Source organism: Drosophila yakuba, chromosome 2L (genome assembly GCF_016746365.2).
Source record: "Drosophila yakuba strain Tai18E2 chromosome 2L, Prin_Dyak_Tai18E2_2.1, whole genome shotgun sequence".
NCBI classification, from domain to species: domain Eukaryota; kingdom Metazoa; phylum Arthropoda; class Insecta; order Diptera; family Drosophilidae; genus Drosophila; species Drosophila yakuba.
In genome coordinates this window covers 6587484-6611702 of record NC_052527.2, presented here as the reverse complement: position 1 = coordinate 6611702, position 24219 = coordinate 6587484, and the positions used below count along the sequence as shown (strand labels likewise).

Below are 24219 nucleotides of genomic sequence, written 5' to 3'. Positions count from 1 at the left end.
AATGCTTGTTCTCCATTAGGTTAAATTCCTTTTAACATCCTTTCGGCATTTACAAAATAAACTTTTTATCCTGTGAATAATAGTTATTTTTGTGCGGATGTCAAACATTTGATTTGATTGTTAAATTGTGGAAAATCGCAATGAGATCGCTGAAATAAAAGGCGTCTTAGAGTTAAGAAGCAATCCCAAATACATAGATATTTTATTTGTTTCTTTCGCAGTGCCTGTTTGTTCCGCTCGGGGAGCAAGTTAATAAATATACATTATCACTCTTATCGTTAAGAAACACAAACTAAGGCCTATGATATATGTAGGTATTTAAATATATATATATATATATTTCTGTATGAGTAGTTTAGAACTTACATATTTGGATTTGGCTTTATGGCAACTCGATTATTTCTCAAATGTAAACCCTTATTAAAACTGATCAGCTAACTAAATTATGTATCAACAGTTGTCGCTTCAATCGTGAATATTCGTATCTCATATTTGCTTATTTACTTATTTAGGTTAATGGTTTTTGATTAATGCATTTTAGGTGCCTGGTTTCTTTAGAGTATTTAAGCCTTTCTTTTTCCTGTCAAGTATCTAGTTTTTAAATGGTTTGATGCCTACTCTCGTACAAATGAACATCCATTTCTAATGCCTATAACGAGTACATAATTTACAATTGCATTTGGGTTTTATCCATGCATATACGCGTTTATTTACAGTTTGCTTGCAGGTGAGTGCGCTCTTTTTAACAATTTGGCATCGTTTGAAGGGTATATTTTTTCCACTTGTTTATGTAAATTAATTGGTTTTATTTCTAACTAACCGGGATTTATGTATTTGGGTTTTGTTTTGCTGAAATGCTTTTTGCAACATTATGCGCATACCCTCGCCGATAGATGTAAACTGATAGTACCTCAGGGAAATAAGTATATGTGTATGATTATTTTTACTGTTTATGAGCCTATATCTTCTATAATCGTAGCTTTTAATCTATTATTGGTATGCAATACTCTACTCTTGCCTTCTGTTCTTACAATGCAAATGCAAAATTCTTCTTTGCTCACAATTCGTAGCACCGTTATAGAAAAATTGTGTGCCGCGATTTTTTTTTCTTAGGAAATAAGTATATGTGAACACAAAAGCTTGTGCGCATTTGTCAATCAGCGTGTTATTTGGATCGAGTAAATTGGTGTTAATTGACTGTATTCTAAAGAAAATAAATTAATTACACAAAAATAATATGTAAGTAATCAATTAATCGCTTGTAACACTATAAAAAATGCAGTTTTTTTCTAAGAATGCCTCGTGGAACACACTTGTCTGCCGAAGAGCGCGGTCTGATTATGGGTTTGAGCGAAAGTGGCGCCAAAATTTCTGAAATAGCTTCCAGAGTTTCGAGACATCCAAATACGGTTGCAAATTTCTTAAAAAACGTGGAATCTTATGGAAAAGCCAAACGCAGTGGCAGACCCAGTACCATCGACGAGAGGTGCAAGCGCGAGATTAAGCGTCTAGCTGTTAACAAGCAAATGTCTTGTAACGACATTAAGCGCCATTTGAAGCTCAAAGTGTCTAGGAGACGGGTTCATCAGCTTTTGGCAGAAAATAAGACGGTTAAATATAGCTCTCGGGTGCCTGTGCCAATGCTACTACCACGTCACATAAGCTCACGTTTGTCATTTGCCGAAAAATACAAATTTTGGACCGAAGAATTCCGCAGTGTTATATTTTCGGATGAGAAAAAGTGGAATTTGGATGGCCCAGATGGGTGTCATAAGTATTGGCGTGATTTACGACATCCCCGAGAGACACGACACAAAAGGAACTTTGGCGGTGGATCACTGATGGTTTGGGCTGCTTTTGGATATGCAGGAAAGTCTCGCATTTGTTTTATTCCAACCAAAACAAACTCCGAGATATATACCCAGTTGCTGGAAGAAGAATTAATAGACTTTGCAACGGAGCTTTACGCCGATAACTGGACTTTTCAGCAGGACAACGCTCCAATCCATACATCACGTGCTACAAAAACATTTTTTTCTTCAAAATCTATACCACTTCTGGAGTGGCCAGCGATTAGTCCGGACTTAAGCCCTATTGAGGACCTCTGGGGAATTCTTTCAGCAAGAATTTATAAGAATGGACGGCAGTTTGACAATATCAGACAATTAAAAGACGTTTTGGTTGCAGAGTGGGAGCTAATAAGCAATGAAACTCTCCAAAATTTAGCAGACTCTATGCCAAATCGCATTCATAAGCTTCTTATGGCTAAGGGAAAGCATATAAATTACTAAAATAAAAAACAATAATTGAATACAGAAACAATTAATAAGATTAAGAGAACCAAATGAAAAATACACATATACTTATTTCCTAAAGACTTGTTAAATTTAATAAAATATATTTATAAGTTTCCATTAAACTATGTCTTATTATTATATATTCTGTTAGCGGTTCAAAAGGCCTATAAATTAAAAAAAAGCTTGACCGGATTCACTTTGTTAAAAGTATACTTTTTTGGAAAAAAATGCATCCACATATACTTATTTCCCTGAGGTAGTTTTGAACCAACCGAATGTGTAGAAAATATTTAAGAGTGCTGCCGAACGAGTTGTAAACAAATATGCGAGGTTCATTAATTTGGTACCTTTGTTTGCCTAATAACATGCTGTGGTTTTCGGCACCGAACGCAATCAAATATTAATGGGCTGCAGAGGGGGACTTTAGAGACTTCGTTAACGTTTGCAAATTGCAATTCGCTTAATTAATTACACTGTTGTTATGGCTAATCGTATGCATCGGCTTCGTACACCTTTCATTTCGACAGTTTGTAATGGCACTTTATTAAAATGGAAAATGGAAATCGCGCATAATTCTCAACCACAAGAGTGCCTCGCCAGCAGCGCGAGGAGCGCGAGGATGCAGCAGGTGAGGGGCCAACTGGTTGCCACTAGGATGCCATGACTCCCACTGCTCTTGCCCTTGGACCAGTCGAATCCCTTGGGGCTGCTGCCCGTCAGCTTCTGCTTCGACTTGTCAATCTCGTTCAGATTCGATAGGTATTTAATGCTCGCTGCAACAGATAACAGATAACCAAAATGTGCAACGTTTTCATTCTCCAAACATCAACATCCCATTCCCAGCATTCGCTGGGCACTACTCACATTTGCCGGACGCAATCACCGAATTTGTGGGTCCTTCGCCCACAATGCCAATGCCATTCAGCGGCGTGTTGATGTAGCCGTCCAGTGCGATTTCCGCCGCGGTTGTTGTCGTCCGCCGCAGCGTTGTGGTTGTGGGTGGCGGTTGTGTTGTCGGCGGACTGGACACTACACGGAGAAAAACACGAGGTACATAATCGTTAGAAATGATTCAACGAATATAAGCTGACGCATTAGCATTACAAACAAGTAGCTAGATAGATAAGGAAAGTGTAACTTTACATGCAAGCGAAAATCACTTTCTCTGATACATTTGTTGTTCTTGAAGAGAGTACCAAAGCGCAAATTTAGAAATGTTTGACTTAGCTAAGCACACTACGTTTTTCATTGCATTATTTGAGCAGTGTAGTAATTCAAATAAAGGGTTAGTCTGGGCAAAAAACGATCCCGGATAAAAGTGGATTGCTGAAGCGGAAACAATCCATAAACAACTTAAATTAACTGTGAGTTATAAGCCAGTCCCGCCCCAAAAATGTGCAGCCCATCAGCGCCAAAGTCCTGCTCGATTTCTAAACAGATATTTTCGGTTTCCCAGCCGAATTGTCTTCACTTATCAGCCATCGTAAATTCAGTGGAATCCCTTTGCCCCAGCCCGCATCTTCCCCGCACCTTTCCCGATTCTTTTCAATTTCTTGGCCCTTTTCCCCGGGGGATTCCCAACTCCCGGCTCTTTTTCTCGACTGGCTGCCCTTCGCTGGCATTATTGAAGACAATTTGTAGAGGAAATTTATTGGGCTTGACACTTGGCCTTGTGCCGCGGCTGGGAATCACGAAACTATACCCCACTGCGCCATGCCCATGTTGATGGCGCCTTTCTGCGACTGTATCGCCTCCTGACCACTCAATAAAATTGTCACAGGTTCATTGTTCTCATTGTCGCAGCTGCCCCTTCTATTATCGATGCGGCCATTGTTACCTTTAATTGGTAGAACGACACCCACTTTTCGATGGGCTGCCCATTGTTGTGGCACCAGAATGAAAACCGTGTATATATAAATTAAGTTGTCTTTTCACATTCGCCATTCTTGGGGGCTTGGTGGGCTTGTTGGCTTTTGTGTACCTCTCCACCACCAACGAGCAAGCGGGCATTTTATTTTGTTTTATGAACTTTTGTAATCGGAATCGCTGCTGCCGAGCTGTGCTTTAATGGTCCAAACAGTGACTGGGGAGTAATTTAGCAAATTGACACAATATTGACACTTTATTGACCCTGCAGTGGCTCTAATTGCCGGTCGTGAGGATTGCGCATACGCCCCGTTAACGGAGCAGGGATAAATCAAAAAGGTCTGTGAGAAGAAATTAAACGCGTCATTTTCTTAATAAGTATATTAACCTAATGCTGTATATAAAAGGGTATTAGGGTATTATAAGTACTTATAAAGGAAAGGAACTTCGAAATCATACAAAATGAAACTTCCAATGTGCGTCCTCTGTTGGAGTTTTGAGTTTAAAGCCCCCCGAAAAATACTGGCGCCCATATTCATTTACAGTGGTGGGGTTGTAAATATGCGTTTAGCTGCGACTGTGGCGCAATATCAAAGGGTATAAATAACACATATAGCCTAGTCACTTACTGTAGAGCTTTATGTTGCCGTCCATGTCGCCCCGGGGATTTTTGGCGACGCACTTGTAGTTGCCGTAATCGCTGCTCTGAACGTTGGTAATCGTGAGCCGCATGGTCGCCTTGTACGACGGATGGCCGGGTATGGTTTCGGTACTGAAAGTGGAGAGGCGGAGGCATCAGCGTGAGGCAAGTTCAATGACAGCCATTGTGCTCATTGTGGGTCAGTCCCACAACAGCCCACTGCCCACAGCCCACAGCCCACAATCGGGTATCAAGGCCAAGGTGAAACTGATAAGCGCGCACTTATGTCTAATCAAAATGCGACCTAGCCGACAGAGTACAGTGGCTTCAGGTGCTGAAGATCCGATCTAAAGTTAAGTAATATTATATCCTACATTTAGTGTGGTGTGTACACTTAGCTAGGATCCACTGCTACTCCCACGATGATGACTGACAGGCGATGGCCTGCTCTAGTCCGCAGTCTCCGCGATCCGGGCGAATCGTCGTAGTCCGGCCAGTTGCAATTTGTCACAGTCGAAACCATCATGCTGAAGCTCAGCCTGGTGGCCTGGCTCATATTTTCGCTGGCCTGGCGCACCACGCCCACCGCCTGTCGCCAGACCAACGCCCCCCAGAGCGTCCAGGAAATGCTGGCCGCGCAGCTGCTGAGCTACATGGACACGAAGGCGCGTCCCTGCGAGAACTTTTACCAGTACGCCTGCGGCAACTGGCAGATCCAGCAGCAGGAGCAGCAGGAGCAGCACTCCCAGCGCGACCGGGATTGGGCCAGGGATCGGCAGCGATACCAAGGTCAGCTGCTGCCCACCGATACCCTGGGACTGATAGACCACGCCGTCAACCGCAAGCTGGAGCTGCTGCTGCGGCGAAGGAATGACAGCTCCTTCGAGTCCTCTGACTCCTCGATCCTCGAGCAGATGCGACTTTACTACCGTTCGTGCAAGCGCCTTAAGCCGTACAACCTGAAGAAGTACCTGCAGCTCCTGCCGCCCAGCAACTCCACCCAGTGGCCATCGGTGGGTCGCGGCTGGCGTCCGGAGCAGTTCGACTGGATAACCACCTTGGGGCGACTGCGTCTGCACGGATTGAACGGAGTGCTGCTGCGGGAGGAGGTCCTGCCCCGATGGGATGACTCGAGCAACTACAGCATCTATGTGAACAAGCCGAGTCGCCAGGATACGCAGCCCACGGGTGAAGGAGCCATGATCGAGCTGCTCCTGGACATCGGGCAGACCAAGCGCACGGCCAACGGCTTGGCCCGGCAGGTGGACGACTTTGAGCGGAAGCTGCACCGCCTGCAGGAACTGGAGGACGACGAAGGACCGCGAGAAATGCAGCTGGGCTACTTGGACTCGTATCTGCCCCAGCTACGGTGGCTGTCCTTTATGCGCCAGGTGCGCATCGACTCCGAGCTGGATCTGCGCTCCACATTGATCATCGAGAATATTCCGTACCTCAGGGCGCTCAGCGACCTGGTGGAATCGGAGAGCCCGGACACCGTCTGCAGCTACATCATGCTCAAGTGGTTGGCCTTCCTCAAGCAGCAGGGTCCCGCGGACATCTCACGTGGTGAGTGCGTGGCCGCCCTCCGCAGGTCCATGCCCCTGGCCAGTAGCTGGCTGGTGGGCCAGCAGTTCTCCGACCCGGAATCCGAGTCCTACGTTCGCTCCCTGTTCCAGCGCTTGAAGGTGCGTTTTGGCCAGATCTTGGCTGAGAACCGGATGAGACTATCGCCACCTCTGGTGCACATCCTGCAGCAGAAGCTTCGCGCTGCGCACCTGCAGATGGGCTTCTTTCAGCCGGAGGAAGTGGAGGACGTGGAGCAGTACCACGTCCGCGTCGACCTGAGCGGCCACTCCTTCTACGGCAACCAGCTGGTCCTGCTGCGCCAACGCGTAGAGGCGAACCACGATCTGCTCTCCATGAACGCAACAAACTACGCCAATTCCACGGGCAGCAACTTGAGCTACCTGTCCGAAAGCTGGGAGGCCAGCAACTCGTCACCGCTGTATGTGCGACCCCGCAATCTGGTCCTGGTGCCCCACGGTCTGCTCCAGCTGCCCATCTGGCACCGAAACATCAGCGCTCTGCAGCAGCACGCCGTTATGGGATTCGTGCTGGCCCACGAACTGGCACACGGCTTCGACATGTCCGGAATGGACTACGATGGCCTGGGAAATATCATGGGACCCGTGGAGGAGATCGGCGCCAGTCGACAGTTCCGTCAGGGGCTGCAGTGTCTGCAGCAGCAGATGGCCACCGGCTCCAAGTGGATCGACGAAAAGCTGGCCGACTTTGTGGCCCTGCGGCTGGCTTATGAGACCTTCTTCGGGGTGCGGGACAAGCGGGAGCCGAGGGATCCTCTGATGCCGCAGTTCAGCCAGCGGCAGCTATTCTTCATCACCTTCGCCCAGTTCTTTTGCGGCCGGACACCAGTGCTCAGTCCGCGTTCCCAGTCGGAGGCACATTTGAAGCACGCCGCGGATGAGTTGCGTGTGATGCAGACGCTGGCCAACTTTGAGGAGTTCGCAAGGGAGTTCGGGTGCGACAAGAAGGCCAAGATGCAGGCCAGCCAGCGGTGCCGCATCTGGTAGTGGTTCTCCCGCTATCTCAGGACATCGCAGGATCCAGTTATGAATAAATAGAATCTCACCCAACCAAGTGTGTTTTAAACGCTGAGTGAATGTATCTGGTCGATGAGGTAGTAAACTTCAGATCCATTTAATTTATTGTTTAATTAGTTTTATACACAATTTGATTTTAATTTTCAAAGATCGATTTTGTATTCATGTCCGAAGGGTATCAAAAGGTCCGATACTCTTTTTTTTGGTAATGTAGGACAAGTTGAATCGGTCGGAACTGGGAACTTGTTACCACAGCTGGCACTTTTCGGGCTGATTACTCTTCGCTGGACAGCCGTAAGCCTGGTGGAATGGAGGGAACCCATTGAGCATTTGATGCAGACGCATCTGGTCGTTGTCGTGGTCAACGAAGTTCATTGGATCACCGTCGCCGCAGAAGAACTGCGCCAGATTGAGGAAGAAGATTTGTTGCGGCGGAATGGTGGTAAAATCGGTTTGACTTCTCTGCAAGTTGCTCTGAAAGTAGGTGGAATAGACCAGATCCAGTCCGGCAATGTCTGCAATGCGCTCGTCCAGATACTGGGTATTGTTCCGGTTCAGGCACTCCAGTCCCGCCTCGAATCGCGGCGAACTGGATATTTGCGGGCCGATTTCGTGTACATTCCCGTAACCGTCAAAGTGAAGACCCGTGGTGTCGACGGAGTGCATCAACTCGTGGGCAAGGACGAATCCCAGCAGGCTGTACTTGAATATGTCATGGCTATCCGCTGCAAAGAATGGCTCCTGCAGAATTGCGTGTGGCACCACGATGACGTTTTGCCGCATTAGATAGTAGGGACTGGAGCTCATGGCCGTGCTGGGTTCGGCCATGTAAAAGAACTCCTCGGGACTCGGAGCACGTTGGTCAAGTTGTAAAACCTTCTTTCTGGTGCGGAACTCCAGCAGGTTAAGATGCTCCCGTGCGTAGTCGAAATCAGCGAGTGGAAACACTAGATCCTCATAGTGCCGGCTGACAAAGTTACGATGATCACGTCCTTTTGGCATGTTGCCAATGTTGAGCACGACATGCTGAGCCTTGGTGGCCACCATTCTGCTCTGCTCCCTGGTCAGCCCAAGGCGATTCTCACCGATTTGCAATAGAAACTGCCGGCGCAACTGGTCAAAGATCTGTGTAACTTCCTGGGTGTACTGCTGAAGGGTCGCCGGATTAAGGAAGCGCTCCTTGTAGAGCAGGTCCGATGCCAGGTTCATGGTGCGGCGCACATCCTTGACGCATTCAATGGGCTCACTGCTTTCCATGCTGTCACCCACGAGGTAGAGCACGAATCGGGTCATAATATAGTTGGCCACCACCTCGGCGTCTGTGGAGTCCATCAGGCGCTTAAGGGCCGTGAAGTACTTTACGTTTTGGGTCTGCACCAAGTATCGATTGGAGACACTGTGGCCAACTATGGACTCGATGAAATCCTGCCACGCGTAGCCGGTTTGGTACTCCCACTGGCGCAAAGTCAAAGTCTCGGTATTATCATCGTCGTCCACTTCGGTTAGGACCCGTATTACGGTCTCCAGACTTCTGATCTTCCGTGCAAGGGGTATCAAGCTTTTCGTCGGCACACCCATGGCATTAAGAGTGGCGAAGGTATTGAGAAAGCTGCCCAGGTGCTGCGAGTCCCCTTCAAGACTGGGCATACTGAGGTCCAGTATGAACTGGTTCTTGTTCTTAACGCTCGGTACGACCAACACGTTCATCAGAACATTGGTAAACCTGTAGCGGTATAGGTGGCCCAAGGCCTTCATCCAATTGAAGTGATCCTTGGGCCAGGGCTTGCCGCGGGGCGCGAACTGGGGCCATGTGATTGCCTCGCCAGGAGAAGTTAGTCTAAGGTAGTGCTGCATCTTGCGTGTACTCTCTGGAGCTTCACGGCAGGTTTGGTAGAATCGCAGTGCCTTGGCTTCCACACTGGACTTGTTGAAGCCAGGTGCCTGGGAGCGCTGGTGCAGTTCGTCCATTAGCTGGACTAGGTTTCCGTTCAACTTGTGGTCCAGCATCTGGGTGATCTCCGTAAAGGGATCGTTGATGTGGCGCGCCGCGTACTTGCCGCAGGCATGTTGGTAGTAGTTGTCGCACGCACTGGAATCCTCCGCCACGTAGCTGAGTATGTTGCTCATCAGCCATGAGTTGGCATGTGACTCGGCATTGCGGGCTGTGGTGGCAGCGCAAATGGAAGCGATCAACAGGCAGGCAATCCAACCCATTGCAAACTGAGTCGAGATCCCAGATTCTTGGGATTCTAGCGACTGGTCGCGAAACGTCGCCATATCAGCGGAATATAATGTGCCCACAGCTGATAATTCACCCAAAAGATAACCCGAAACATCCTCAATCGAGAGAGGTGAATAAACAATAGCACGATGACAACAACTTACTTGTACTTTGATGACTCAGTGATCATTTGATCGTTTTCGCGCGTCCAATAGTTAAGTGATGTGGGATTCGCCTCGATGAAGCACTCCAGCGTGATGTTGAATCCAATGGGAATGCCCACCAACTGATGTGGTATCCAGACCATTGGCGAAACTGGTAGGAAATAAGAATGTCATTATAATAAAACCCAACCCAAGTAAGAATATCAATGGACTTACAGTCCACGCTGACTTTGATGCGCTTGGACACACTGGGCGGCACTCCATTCGAGGCGATGCACAGATAGGCGCCCATGTGTAGTCGCGAAATCCGCTCCAGCTCCAGGGAGTCCGTCTCCAAGTCGTGCACTGCAAGGATTTCAGGATAAATGACATCCCAAAAGGCTGGCCAAAGAACTGGGCTTGGACTCACCCTCGAGCGTCTTGTTGACAACGATTTTATTGCCGTCATCGCGTTTCCACTTGATGGTCGGCTCCGGACTACCTTTCGCCTTGCAGCGCAGCGTAACGTTATCGCCCTCGCGCACGATGATGTCACTGGAGGTCAGGGCGTCGTCTATATTGGGCGGCACTACAGGAGAACGAGAGGGGGACATTAGGGGAGTATTTCACCCAAAACTACATTGCAACGTGCAAAGCTTGATTCAAATGCAAAGGACAGAAGTGAAAAGTTCCACTTTCATGGAAATGTCGTTGCCAAGAAAGCAAAGAAAAACACTCCTAGGACTGCAGAGACTTGGGAATACCCTTTCAACGAGAAGCACTTGTAATGCGAATAGCTGGGTGGTAGCAGATACCCAGACATGTCGGACATCCCCAAGGTAGTGGGAAAGTGGAAAAAAAGGAACATTTCACGCATTGTTGACTCCAATGCGCTCACTTCCCAGTGAGTTCTTGTTCTACTCACAGTCAGTGCGTAACTTTAAGCCTAATTAGCTTTGCATCCAGATTCAGACTCGAAATCCGTTGCTCCTGGCGAAATAAGGAGTCATTCTGTTAATTCAAAAATCGATGCGGCAACCTTCATCAAGTTGTCATCAGATTCACTTCCCCTGCCATTCACTTTGTTTGAGGGATTTTTTCAATCGCCGGAGGAACTCTTTTGTATTTCGTCGAAAATCCCTGAAAATCTTTAATGAAAAATCTATGCAAATCAGAAGGAAGCGTGGAAAGGGTCGTGGAATGGACAGCATGCCGTAGTGGCTTTACATCTGGCCATGCACAATGATTAGCATTGACAGGGATTGAAACTTCGAATTCTACATTTCTGAAGCTGCCTAATACATGAATTTTTCCATTTTCAAGCATTTGATGCGCTGCCAGTAATTCGTCCTGCAATTTTCCGGGGGTCAAGGCCAGGTCTTCCATGGGAGGTCACGTATTTGCAGCGACCTGTCGCCATTCGTTCTGAATTCGACAGCTAATCAATGCCAGTCCGGTCAGCAAATGTCTGGGTTTCGGCACACGTTTTTAATTGATGGAATTGGAGGCCGTAAGGCAATAAATATATATTGTCCACGTATCATTGCCACGTCGGGATTAACATTAATAGCCAGGTTATCTTGTCGACATAAAAAAAGTTGCCTTTCATAAGGAAAATAGCCCTGTTTGAACTTTTCTCATCCGAGAACTATGGCAACCGTAGGGGAAAAAAGCGTAATTAAAAGAACAAACTTTTGAAAAGTTTCGCCCTTTTACCTTTCTTTTCTCATGCCCAATAATGACCAAAAACTTTTTGCCCAAGCTTTATTTCATGCTATTAATAAACGCTTGATGTGCTAATCGCCGGACAAACCAGGACAGAACCAGGACAGAGCCAGGACAGAACCACGATGAAAAAAGTGTCCCAACTTGGTGACCCAGCAGATGTTGTTCCCTTGCTTTTGACATATTAGTTTCTTATTGATATTTTTCGCAGCTGCCGACATAGCGGAAACTTTGGACCTGGACCCTAAACCAAAAAACTTTTTCCTCGAGATACATAAGTGCATGTGAAATTTAATTAGTAGTGCAGTAGTGTACACGAATTTCTTTTACTTCTTACATATAGCGTCAATTGGTGTTTTTGGCTTTTGGCACTTATGACAACCATCACATGCTGCAGAATCTTTTTAAACTTTTTAATTGATGTGTTTGCCTGGAAAGTTTTTATTTATGGACTTTTGCTGGCTTAAAACAATAATGACACAAGATAAGAATAATTAATGTTCATTTGACGTGTTTTACTTTGAATTAGAAAGCTTTATTGCTGTATTGATTATCTTGCTTCATGTTCTCTTTTGCTACTTTTAAAATAATGTTTTTAACTATCAGAAGTGTCACGGTAATCGTTTCTAAACATTGCAATGTGAAGTTATATCTTAGTGCAAATAAACACCTCATGTGCTTATGACCAGGTTAAGGTAATGTCCATTAGATACTGTTGCCTATTTTTTGGAGCACAATTTAGCGGCTATTCCCATTATTTGTTGCCTTAGCACATTGTAATAATGCTTCTGCACGGCACCGATGTCAACAAAATAATTGAATTTAATAAATGGCCTCATTATGTGAACATAAATGAGAATATATGTATGCGGCAGCCGCGCAGGGTACACCCCGTCTCCACAGCCACATCCACATCCACATCCATGTCCACATCCTCGTCCTCATTCTCGTCCAGCTCGTAATTGTTGGTGTTTGTTATTTCGCTACGGTTACAAGCTGCATTTGCTGCTACTTTCGCAATGTGCGGTAATTTGGCAGCAGGAGCAGGGGAGCAGCTATGGGGGTCCTTCTCCTGGTACTGGTACTGGACCTGCTCCTGCTCCTGCTCCTCCGTGCCCAGTTTGTATCAGGCGGCACAGCATCAGAGGATGGACAACAGCAGGCTGCCATCGCCATCGCCATTGCCATCGCCATTGCCATCGCCATCGCCGGCGCATTTAAATGCATTCTGTGTGCATGGGCCATAAATTCGGACGCATTTAATGTTTGTTTTTGCATGCTCAAGCCACAAATTTCTGCGTAGCCTCCGTGATGTCTGTGGATTTTATTCCGCGCATTGCATTCGAGTCAGCAAATTAAATTCACAAATGTTGCACTACCAAAAATAAATTTATTTATTTACTCATTTGCCCGACAACGACGACAACGTTTTCAGGTTTGTTTTCCCATCTACGCTCGACAAATGCAACATTTTAATTTCGTTTTATGTTTGTCGCTAAATGTAATTAAGAGTATGTTATGTTTTTATTGCGTTTTTCTTTCGCATTGTACCTGTTACTAGCGGCAGTGGATTGCTTTTTTTGAAAAGTACGTTACATGGCAAAAAAAAAAAGGTTTTTCCAAACCAATACAATAGGGTACAGTTTAAACAAGTTTAAACAATTTCCAAAGTCACAAAATAACATAGAAATTAGGTTCATAATTGGTTCAAAAAACAAAAACAAATTCCTCCACATTCAATTTTCAGAGTAGTAGGTATCGGGTAGTCGAGGTGCTGAAACATAAACGTGCCTCTTGTTTAGTTCTGTTAAATCGAGTTGCGCTGGCTGGTGTTTCCGATTTTCATTTAGACCAGTGCGCACCATTTAGTTTTGTAGCAATTAATTCGATTTGCTGTGTAAATGAAAATTGTTTGATTTCATTTGAATGATGCAATATGCGATCTTTTATGGACACATTTTTGGCCAATTGACGGCACATCATTGGCCCCATCTTAGCTGGCTTTAGGAAGTACGGCTTATAAATGGCAAAGGGCCCTAACCTGTCTATTAAACTGGCAAACTGCAAAGCTCTGAACAGGCAATTGTTTCTGTCATTTTTGCGGCTTAATGCCTTATGCCTTTTAAAAGGTCGTTAAGCAGGCGACGGTGCTGTAAAATGCTCATATAACACGCAGCACGCGTCTTGGCCATTTGATGCGGCGTGACCAGAGCGACTGTAACTGTTAACAATTTTTTCCGGTTAACCCTTTTTGGCCAACGCCGTCGTTGTCGCAATTTTTTGTGTCTTTTTCGCCGCACTCACACTCACGCACGTTATCGTCCACACAGATACAGACACACACATATGTATTCTTGCCACATGCTGATGTGGCAAAAGTTCTGGGCCGGCAAAAATGCAAGGCAAATTTACCAGGACCAAAAAAAAAAAAAAAGAAAAACACAAAAAATGCTACTATGACAGCTCTGGTCGCTCTGGACAGAGCCAACAAAACGAGCCACAAATGTGGAAGGCATGAAAAAAAATGCTTGAAATATGCCGCAGCCATTTTCATACCTGCAAAAGTTTTAAGGGCGTACGCCGCATGAACCCCAATATGCGATTTAAATTGGCCTGGGAAATTAGGCTTAACAAAGTTTCATTACTTTGCACATGCAAAAAGTGCGATCAACTGAAATCTGGCTTATGCTCAATGCTGCACTTTTAATTTGTCAACGAGATTTAACCGAATTGAATTGGGATTACTGTCTAATATGTTTTATGAAAAATGGCTTTACGAACTTTCTGAAAACTCTGGAACATTTAGGTAAGTGGCTTTTACTATAGAACTCTATCTGTGTTTATAATACCAAACTGAAAAATATACAAATATTTGTTTAAGGTCGCCTAGTGGTCTAACATTAAAAATTTAGAATTTGGCAAGTTTGTGCTGCATACGATTAAAAGAAAGAAACCTCTCCTAAGTTAAGTGCAGAAATACAAAGAAGAATCAGAAGCATTCATTAAGTTTCAGTAATGGGTGTTTCCAGTCACGACAGACGGCGTTGCCGAACCTTCTCCTTCAAAAAGGACCTAAGCTCAAATCCCACTATGTGCAGCATATGTGTCCTTGCATTTCCATGCGATGTCTGTGTCTGTTCCCGTGTCTACGTGCATATACATATGTATGTGTCTCCTGTGTCTGTGTGTGTGTGTGTGTGTCTGTGTTGCCACTGTGGCACTCTGCTCTGGGCCCAAACTGTTGCACGGACTGCCTGCTGAGCTGATTCTCCCCGTCCATTTCACTTCATCGTCCGTTGCCATTTGTTTGCGCACATATTTTTCAAGTTTTGCCACAAAAACTGATTTATGCGAATGGACCGAGGCACGCCCATTTCCCATTGCCCATTGCCCTTGCCCATCGCCCATGTCCATGCCCATTCGACCCTGCAGGAGGCAATAAAGGCTTCTGTGGAATAGGATGTGAACGTGGACGTGGACTGTGCCAGTGCCAGTGGCGTTCAGTAGCCGGATGATGTTGATTTGTCAACTTGAAAGGCGGAACTTGTTCAAAAATTCCAGCACTTCCTTGTAGTTTGTCCATTCCTTTCAAAGATCTTAATAATTTTATTGGTTTTAAATATTGGTTGTTATGTAATTATTTATTATCTTCTCACGATCTATAGATCCAAACCACCCTATTCATGTGGTGCTCAAAAGTAGAGTAGGGACGGAAAGAGACCGGTAAACTAATATCCTCCGACAGTTTTGGCAAATGGAATGAAAAATGCAAAGAACGTGGATGGACCACAACCAGTGGAAGACTTACCCACTACTTTGACAAATCCATACTGGGTCTTGGCCGTGACCGTATTGATTTGGCACATGTATCGGCCCCTGTCCTCCTCCTGGACATTGTTGATATGCAGGAACCAGGTGCGGTGCTTGTCGTGCTTATCGTGGGTGACACTAATCCTCGGATTACGCGTTATCACGTGGTTGTGAACTGTGAGAATGGCCGACTGCTCGAAGTGCATCCACGCGACCTGGAAACCAAAAAAAAAAAAAACAAAAAACCGTAATTATTCAACGCGTTGATATGGACCAAGTTATGATGGATGCCAACCAACTGCGGCATCTTCGCCAAACACATGTATGTGTGGGTCATTTGACGACAAGCTGTCAACGCTTTTATTGGCCAAACTTTGGGCCATCATCATCAATTTCAATGAAGGATTAACGACCGCATTCGGTTCTCAACTTCTTCCACATGTCACAGCCGATCCGCAGACCAGCGTGAACCTCTAGCAAAGGGAGAAGGATGCTCACCCACACGCTTATGCAACATCAATAGTTTTCGTTTCCGTCCAACAGATGGGGTGGCAGGGGCTGAGAACAACAAGCAATTTATGCAAATATAAGCACCCAACGCATTGGCTGAGACATGCCGAGCGCGGGTAACAAAGAAGGTCGATGCCATTTCAATGATAAATTCCAAAGAAGTGTCAGGGAAGCCATGGTAATGGTGGGCGCTGCTCGCCCAGTGGCGTCGACGAAAGGGGATTGAATGTAATATCCCGAAACGCTGCACTATCAACATCAGCCGAAGGGGCGCCACAGGAAAGGAGAAGCATCCAAGAAGGATTGTGGATGGCAAACGTGGACTGATATCGGTTAATTTTTCAACGTCTGCCAGGGAAAAACGTGCAGCCCCATAGACGATGAGCGGGAATTGGAGACAAGGCGGCGAGGAAGTCGCCATCAAATTTGCTTATTTTACATTTCGGCGCCGTTGACTTTGGCATATTAAAAGTCAGGACTGCAAATGCTAGTTTTGCGATGCTGTTGCTCAAAGTAGAATCGAATGGAAGAATTAATGTAGCCACGTTTATCAGCCAGACGGTAAGATAGTGGACTTAGAATCTATAGAATTGAATTGCTGAGTGGATTTAAGTTATTAGAAAGTTTGCTTTAAGTTGCAGCCAGCAAAATCTGCTTGAGTTTGCAAGTAAATTTGAAATGTATTATTATAAGCTCTTGCTTAAAGGCCATTCCAACAAATTTAATTAGACGCCATGTTAGGCCATCAAAAGTTCCCCTCCATTCTCCTAAAGGCAGGCGCAGCCACAGTGCGACTCTTGACCAAATTATTTTACGATTTTCGAGTAAAAGTCAAGGCAATGTAGACTTTTGGGCGGTTGTGTAACATTGCGACTTTTAAAAGTCTTTTCCACAGGCCAAGCACCAGCTGCCATTAAAATTTCACGCATATTTTAGTCCATTTATGGCTAGCAAATGGCATGAGCTGTGCCCAGAAGATTACTATTAGTGGCACCAGCACTTATGCTGGTCCCAATTTGAAAGTTTTGCTAATTTGAGTTACACGGTCATTGCCATATGTATGCAAAATAGTATTAGTAAGATTGGGTGGGTCGGCATCACTTGAATATACAGCGGACAGACTTGTGGACAGACGTACGGACAGACATACGGACAGACTTACAGACAGACGTACGGACGGACTTACAGACAGACGTACGGACGGACTTACGGACAGACTTACGGACAGACATACGGACGGACTTACGGACAGACTTACGGACAGACTTACGGACAGACTTACGGACAGACATACGGACAGACGGGCGGATTTAAGAGCGGCCACATCAGTAAACTAAAATACCCTCTACCCTTTGTAAAAGGTGATAATATGGAAAAGGTATATTTCGTTAACTGAGCAAGCCCCGTCGTAAGTGAATCTACCCGGCCACTGTGCCACCACATATTTCACTTAAAGCAGAGCAGCTGAATATCCACGATATCCATTAAAGCAGTTTTTTATTTGGGAAGAGCTGCAAGCTCTTTTGTGTTTATCTTCATTTTCATGGAGCAGAAGCTTTCACTTGTCTCAGACACATGCTGATGGCTCGATTCGATAGAAGCCGACAAACAAAATGACCAATTTGCAATTTGCGTAATGGCACAACTCTTGCCAGCCAACCAAAATTCCTTGCCGCTAGCCGACGACGCCTGCCATAGAAAATACTAAATGAAGTCATAAAATTTAAAGTAAAAACTAAAAAAGAAAACAAGTAGAAAAACTTGTAGCCGAAGCAAAAATAAACAAACTTTATTATGCCTGAAAATGTTTATGTTCTGTGGGGGCGGAGTGGGTGGAGTGGTGGGAGGGGGCGCATAGGGTTGAAAGTGGGGCCAAGCAACAACATAAACAAAGTAAACTTATGCTCATGTTACTGGCATTGTTGTTAGTTCGGCTCTGTGTGCGAGTTTTTCGACTGTTTGTGTAGGCGTTTAAAATTGAAATGCAAACAAGGACAATACGTAGTGCCATGGGAAATGGGAAAATGGGGAAATGGGTATGGGTAGCTAAAGGGCTTCAGCTAATAAAAATCTACTTGCTCGACATTAACAATTTGGGAGTAAACGTGTGAAAAAAACGCTTATGAACTACGCGAGTTAATTTTCACGCAGCTCAAATATTTGGCAGCGCAAGAAGTACTGAAAGTTTTTGAAACACGAAGTATATCGAAGTGCGTATGCCCTATCTGATGTGCTTGTAAAATTTCAAATCAATTTCCATCATATAAAATATTTTGATGTATGAGTGTTAAGTTAATTTGCAACACATTTTCAGGTGGAATACAGAGTGAAGAGCTGCAGCCGCAAAAAGAAAATATTTCATAAATATATTTGCAAAAAGTGGGATTTAAAGCCAATATTGATATTGAATAACTAAAATATGTGTTTTCTTTGTTGTACTATACATGTGAATTATTCCGACAACCACTCGCACAACAGATATTTTTTTAGTACATCGATGAACAACTTTCATTGGAACATTAAACTGCTTGTTTGCTGTTAATACACGTTCCTTTTTTGAGTGGCCAGTTTGGTGGAAAAGTGGTTATACCCGCCGAGGGCTTAAAATCAATTCCCGGCTACCTGTCTGTTTGTGCTGAAGCCAATGTGCCGTGGCGATGGGCGGTGGGCGGAAGGGGGTGGCCCACCCACTCGCTAGGCAACTATTTTGCATGCAAAGTCACGTTTTATTGCAGCTACAAGCGGTCCTCGCTGGTTAACTTTTGAGCTTACCTGAGGCCAATGAGGATAGCACCTGGAGATGAATGGCTGGGCGGAGGCGGGCGTAGTTTGTGCGGTAATGGGTGGTTGTGGGAGGTTGTGGGAGGTTGTGGGTGGTTGGGGCGAGGGTCGCACATGCCGAACTTAAGAGACATAAAAATTATTACAAGCCGAGTGTTGAGGCGAAAGTCGAGAATGAAATTTATGCACGTTTTGGTCGCACGCACATTATGGAAATTCAATTGGATGCAAATTTAAATTGTCGGCTGAGCCACAAGGCAGAGCGTTGCGATGCGGTGGATTCTTCTAGGCACCCCGAGCGCCGCCCAAAAGTGTGCACCACACAATGAATATTGATCAGCTGGATGGAGCAGTGTCCACTTCGCATTAGCACCACACCCACAACTACACCCACACCCACACCCGCACCAACTATTCGAATCGATTGGCGGTGGAGCATTTATTTCAGCGCAAACCAAAAGTCGCGGCGAAAATTAACTTCGCTCTTTATCCTTTTTGGCCAGCAACTTGACGCTGTGCATTTTGGGTTGAAAAGCCAAATGCTACATTTTTTATTTAAGCTTACATAAATTGCCACTTTAGTCTGCTCTTACCTTATAGGATCCCAGGTTCTTGACTGAGCAAGCCAATTTTACGTTACGCCCCGCGGGCACAGTAATATTCTCGATCACGTCCGTGAACTCGGGATCTTCGCTGATGACTGCAAATAAAATGAAACAGTGGGGATTGGTAACATATTATGATAACGAAAACATTAAACTACATAATATATACGCTTAAAATTTTATATTTTGTATATTCATATTCTTTTTATAACTTTTTTGAGAAGAAGAATCTTAATCATAGGCAGATACAAGCAGAAGTAGGTTTCAACTTGTGAGTTTGTGACAAAATATATGATGATTGTGTTCAAACCCTTTCAGAATATCGAGTTCCGCACTTGGTCTATAGTATCACCACAGGACAACTGCATAACACGGCCAATTTGGGACGACTATCCTCCCATGTCGTCGCTTTTCTGACGGCTAACTGTGTGCCACGGAAACTTCTGCTGCACCGGCAACTCATTTAAGTTCTAATCACCTGCAACGACGACAATTAATTAGCCGGCTTTGGCCAACGACAGCGGCAGCAGCAGTCATTAGTCTGAAGGCCCATCGGTACCACAAGCCAGGGAGCCAGGGAGCTGCAGCATCAGCTGCATCAGGAGCAGGAGCCGGAGCAGGAGCCAAATCCTTGGAGCCCTGGCAGCATCAGATAAACAACGAGCAGTGGCAACAGCAGGAGGACAAGCAACACCAACGGCAACATCTGCATAATGCGGCAAAAGGAAGTTCCTGTCCGCTTAACCTGAAGATGTGGAAAGGTGTTCCTGGACGATACTTAAGCGAAATCAGATGCGGCAGACGGATATTAAAAGCAGCCGACAACCGCAGGAACTGGGAAAATGTAATTATCTTGTGAAACTTGTCCTTTCAAACTCTGTCAATTGCAGCCCAGGCCCTGTCTTCAATGAAAGATATTAGTGTAAGGAACTGTATGATAAAATGTATGAAACTGCCAGCATTTAAGTAGCAGATATGGGTTTATTGTAATGTTAAAGGACCAATTGTCAGTACCGGCTCATCTGAGCTCATTGCACTTGTCCCGGATCATGTTGAAGGTGACTGTGCCGACGCTTTGGGCGGCGTTGTTCTAAGTAAGCATTATTTGAGTATGTATTATTTATAGATTTGACCTTCTCCTTTTTCTAAAGTGAAGAGTAACAAAATCGGCACTGCTGAAGTCTCGAAAGGTACTTTATATCCACTTGAATCAGTAATTAATATTGAGATTTCATTTGGAGACCATATATCCAAAGGATAATATTCAATATTTTTAATATGAATATTTTTTTCTTTTCCGTTATAATGCAATACACGAAGACATCGGGGTCTCATACTACCAACAGACCTGGGTTTAATTATGTCAGTGTAAATAAAAATCAATCCACATTCAGATATTTTCGATTCGACAGCGACGTTTTTATATCTAAATGTTTCAGCATTTACTAAACTCACAAACTCTGTTTCTTCAGATAAATTGTTTCTTTTGCAGTTGTTTTGCTAATATAATTATTCAGATACATATCTGTAATGCCTACTTCCCAGTCATCATTCATGTCTTCGGAGATATTTACAATGTTTGTAAATGCACACTTTACATTATCAGGAAATACATTCAATGAGTCATTACTGAGCAATGTAATAAAGAAATCATTTACATAATTCATTTTTATATTTAAATTTCTGCTATTGGTAAGATATCCAATTAAGTTTGTTTTTCCCTATTTGCACTAAATTTTTTCTAGTTGATCTTCGCAATTTTTCACGACCTGTTATATAATTTAAATTTTGATATGGTAATGTTTCCGTTGCTTTAATTTTATTTAACTTTTCTCTTAACCTGCGTTGTTTTTTCAGTAAGCTTTACTCTTACTACTGCTTGTTTTTTTATATCATCTTTATCACCTGAAAACGAAGTGTTTCTTATCTTTCGTTTATTGATAATTTTATTTGGAATTTCATCATCACTTTCTGGAGGTAATAACTTAGCAGTTTCTTTTGATTTAAAATCTTCTTCATCAGTTTTTTGAGGTAAATCCGAAAGCTCCGACATGTTCGGTGAAAACTTTGAATTTAATTTTGAAGTGTTAGGACTTATATCAATCGATTCTATTGTTGAGATTCAGCTGTTCTCGTTGAATTTAAGTATGATTTTTGTTCATTTGAAGTATTCCATGATTTACTACGTTTTTTATTTGATAGAAACTTAGTTCTTGACGAATCCTAATCCATTTATCAAAATCACTTATTTTGTTATTATTTAGAATTGGTAAAATTTTGTATTATTAATTCATTCCCTCGATCATTATTAAGTAATTTTTGTAAGGTATTCGGGTTCATTAAAATTACTTTATTTAAATTATGCTTATTTTTGATCATTTTTTAAAATTTTTCCAAAAATTCCTGAAAGCAACGAACTAATTAGAATGGTAAAAAGCCACCTTTTTGAATTAGGACTTTTCTCTTAGAGTTTAATGTACGCTTTGGACATGAAATATATCGCAATGCATTTTTATACCTTTTTAAAGCACTTAGATGCGCTTTATTGACTTTATGATTTCCTCGTAATGTATTTAAAACTATTTCTACTATTGCTTTTACCAGCTCATTATCACCATTGCTTATAATTGCCTTCCGTAGTTTGTTGTTGGCCCTTTTGAGAACATACAATATATGTTTGTTCGCTTTCAAGCGATTTAGGCTCTTTTTGTAAACCATATTCGTCAGAATAGCACACTGTATATTCCGAATTAAAAATGTCTGATCTAAATCTCAAGAGATCGTTTATTCCCTGGGTAAGATCAATAAGTAAATACCCGTGTGGTTGTTCTGTTACTTCTTTATATATTCTAAATAACTCCATGGGGTTTTCCGGATAAATTTGTCTTGCCAGGCATTGAAATTGCAGTTTGTCACGGGGATTTTTAAATGCAATTATATATTTAGTGTTAAGTGAGATATCTCTGGTATGCGATGATTTGTGAAATATATTTTGAGTAACAACAATAACAGATAAATTTCGGTGGTGGGAACCTTTAGTAAAGAGTTCACATACATTTTTGTTAAAGGCTCCCATCATCAAATCGTCCAATATCAAGAGAATAGGCTCATTAGTTTCATTTTCGATAGTTTCAGGAACTCCTTTAAAGTATTCAATGTTATTAAAATTTGGCTTAGCAGTCTCCTCCCCATAACACCAAATAATTCGATCAATTGAAACATTAAAAAGATCATTCTTCTTGTTTATCAGATTTTCTAGAAATGTTGTTTTTCCCGATCCTGAAGGGCCGCAAATTAACATTGTGTAAGGATGTATAAATTGTCGAAACATTTTAAATGTATATTCACTGATTTATTTTATACAAGATAAACTATAAAATGTATATTTTTCCGTTATTTATTGTACATATACTATGCTTTTTTTTGATTTTCCTGGTCGCGTTTCTTGGCGCAGTTCTTCTCGAAATGCGTATCAGATCCGCAATAATTACAATATATAAGTCGAGAGTATCCTTTTTTCTCAGGATTATTACCAAACAACTTTTTAACGGAATCCATAGTAGACGATCTAAATGGTTTACAAATTATTTTTTATTTAAGTTTAGACATATGTGTCACCATTACTGTATATTTCATAATTCGAGTTTTCTAAGAATACAAATAACTTAAACAAATTATTTAATGAACAGCGAAGTGGAAGTTTTTTCTTATGTATTCTACAATTGGTAAAAAAATTGGGTAGCTGAGTTAAACTTTTTCCAATATCTATATCAATTATGTTGGCTGTTAAGTACTTGCTTAAAAAGATTTTCTTAATTTCACCACGAACGATAACTGTACGGTATTTGTTTAGCGGTGAAAGTATTTCTTCAAGACATGTATACGGAATATCTCCAGCTGACCAGTCCAATCCGTTTATTTTCTGATGATTAAGATGTTGTTGCTTAAGAGTTTCATTATCCAATTCCTTAATGTTAAATGGTGGTTTAAAATGAAAGTAATTAGGTATGACAGTTCCGGCCGGCATAAACGCTAACTCTTTTACAAAAACTTGTTTGTTGTTTCCAAGTAAATATTGAAAGTCTACTATAATGCTTGAATTTCGATCTACAGTGTTCATGATGATTGGTTGAGACTTTTTAATCAACTGAGGGTGAGTTTGGAAGGGCTTCCTCCTTTATATACCGCCAAGATCAGAATATACTTTTAGTTTGAATAAAGCACTCTAAGCCAATGGATACGTGCATAACTAAAAGAATGAAATCTTCTCGAAAGACCCAGGATCATGAAGTTATTTTTGGTTTCGAATATTATGTTGGTCATAACTTAAAGTTGAAATGTGGTCTGTCAACTTCTCGTAATTTTTCGGCCATGATTTGGATGCAACAAAGTAAAAACAATTACGTTGGATTTGATAAAGACGAATGGATGCAACTGCTCACATATAAGGAATATATACAGCTGAAACTTGACCAGTATGACTTCCTGATGCCAGATACTATTATTGATCATCCTTGCATGTCCTCAATAAAGTGTAATTTTAGATTTAGGAAATCAGATAAGCAGTACGTTTTAGTAATTAATCAATATGGTAACAAAATTGAGTTCGATTGTGAGTCCTGGAGATCTTTATTAAGATTGGGTATCTTTTTTACCACATTTTTGTGCTGGAATTCCATATTACGACAACAAGTTATTTATCTTTATCACAAACATATAATTCCTAAGTGTGCATCCTTACAAAAGTTAGATATTCAACTGTCTGATTTGGAGGGTTCCTATGATAAAGATGTACAAATAGATTTAACTCGATTATGTTTTGAAATTTCTAAAAAGATGCGTGTTGAAATAAAACGGGATGTACTAGTATATAAGCAATCACTATTATCTAATCAAGCAACGTCTTATAATAAAAAGTAACTCAAAGAAATCAAATCCTGATCATGAGCAAACAACAAGTTGTTAATGAAATTCATAAGCCTGCTCGGAAAAATTTTAAA

General features: G+C 42.9%; 3 protein-coding genes across 3 annotated transcripts; 1 reads left to right on the top strand and 2 right to left on the bottom strand.

Annotated features, from left to right (window-relative positions):
* Window positions 1–172: 172 nt before the first annotated feature.
* LOC6527098 (neurotrimin) lies at window positions 173–23731 on the bottom strand. Its single transcript, XM_043206882.1, has 9 exons — window positions 23662–23731; window positions 19208–19314; window positions 15322–15538; window positions 10219–10377; window positions 10026–10154; window positions 9810–9960; window positions 4793–4935; window positions 3162–3326; window positions 173–3070 (listed from the first exon to the last, which is right to left on the bottom strand). The coding sequence occupies exons 1-9, from the start codon at window positions 23729–23731 to the stop codon at window positions 2874–2876; spliced, it is 1338 nt and encodes a 445-aa protein (XP_043062817.1). The 3' UTR covers window positions 173–2873.
* LOC6527100 (membrane metallo-endopeptidase-like 1) lies at window positions 5285–7457 on the top strand. The gene has a single exon (XM_002088157.3). It carries the CDS (start codon window positions 5328–5330, stop codon window positions 7392–7394), a length of 2067 nt encoding a protein of 688 aa, XP_002088193.1. The 5' UTR covers window positions 5285–5327; the 3' UTR covers window positions 7395–7457.
* LOC6527099 (neprilysin) lies at window positions 7467–9703 on the bottom strand. Its single transcript, XM_002088156.4, has one exon. The coding sequence runs from the start codon at window positions 9699–9701 to the stop codon at window positions 7671–7673; it is 2031 nt and encodes a 676-aa protein (XP_002088192.1). The 5' UTR covers window positions 9702–9703; the 3' UTR covers window positions 7467–7670.
* Window positions 23732–24219: the final 488 nt, after the last annotated feature.

Coding starts and splice junctions, on each gene's coding strand:
- LOC6527100 (XM_002088157.3), top strand. CDS start 5,328: ATGCTGAAGCTCAGCCTGGTGGCCTGGCTCATATTTTCGCTGGCCTGG.
- LOC6527099 (XM_002088156.4), bottom strand. CDS start 9,701: ATGGCGACGTTTCGCGACCAGTCGCTAGAATCCCAAGAATCTGGGATC.
- LOC6527098 (XM_043206882.1), bottom strand. CDS start 23,731: ATGATCAATAATAGTATCTGGCATCAGGAAGTCATACTGGTCAAGTTT. Junction 19,315..23,661: donor GCTGTATATATTCCTTATAT/GTGAGCAGTTGC, acceptor TTTTATTTGCAG/TCATCAGCGAAGATCCCGAG. Junction 9,961..10,025: donor CATCAAAGTCAGCGTGGACT/GTAAGTCCATTG, acceptor ATTTCCTACCAG/TTTCGCCAATGGTCTGGATA.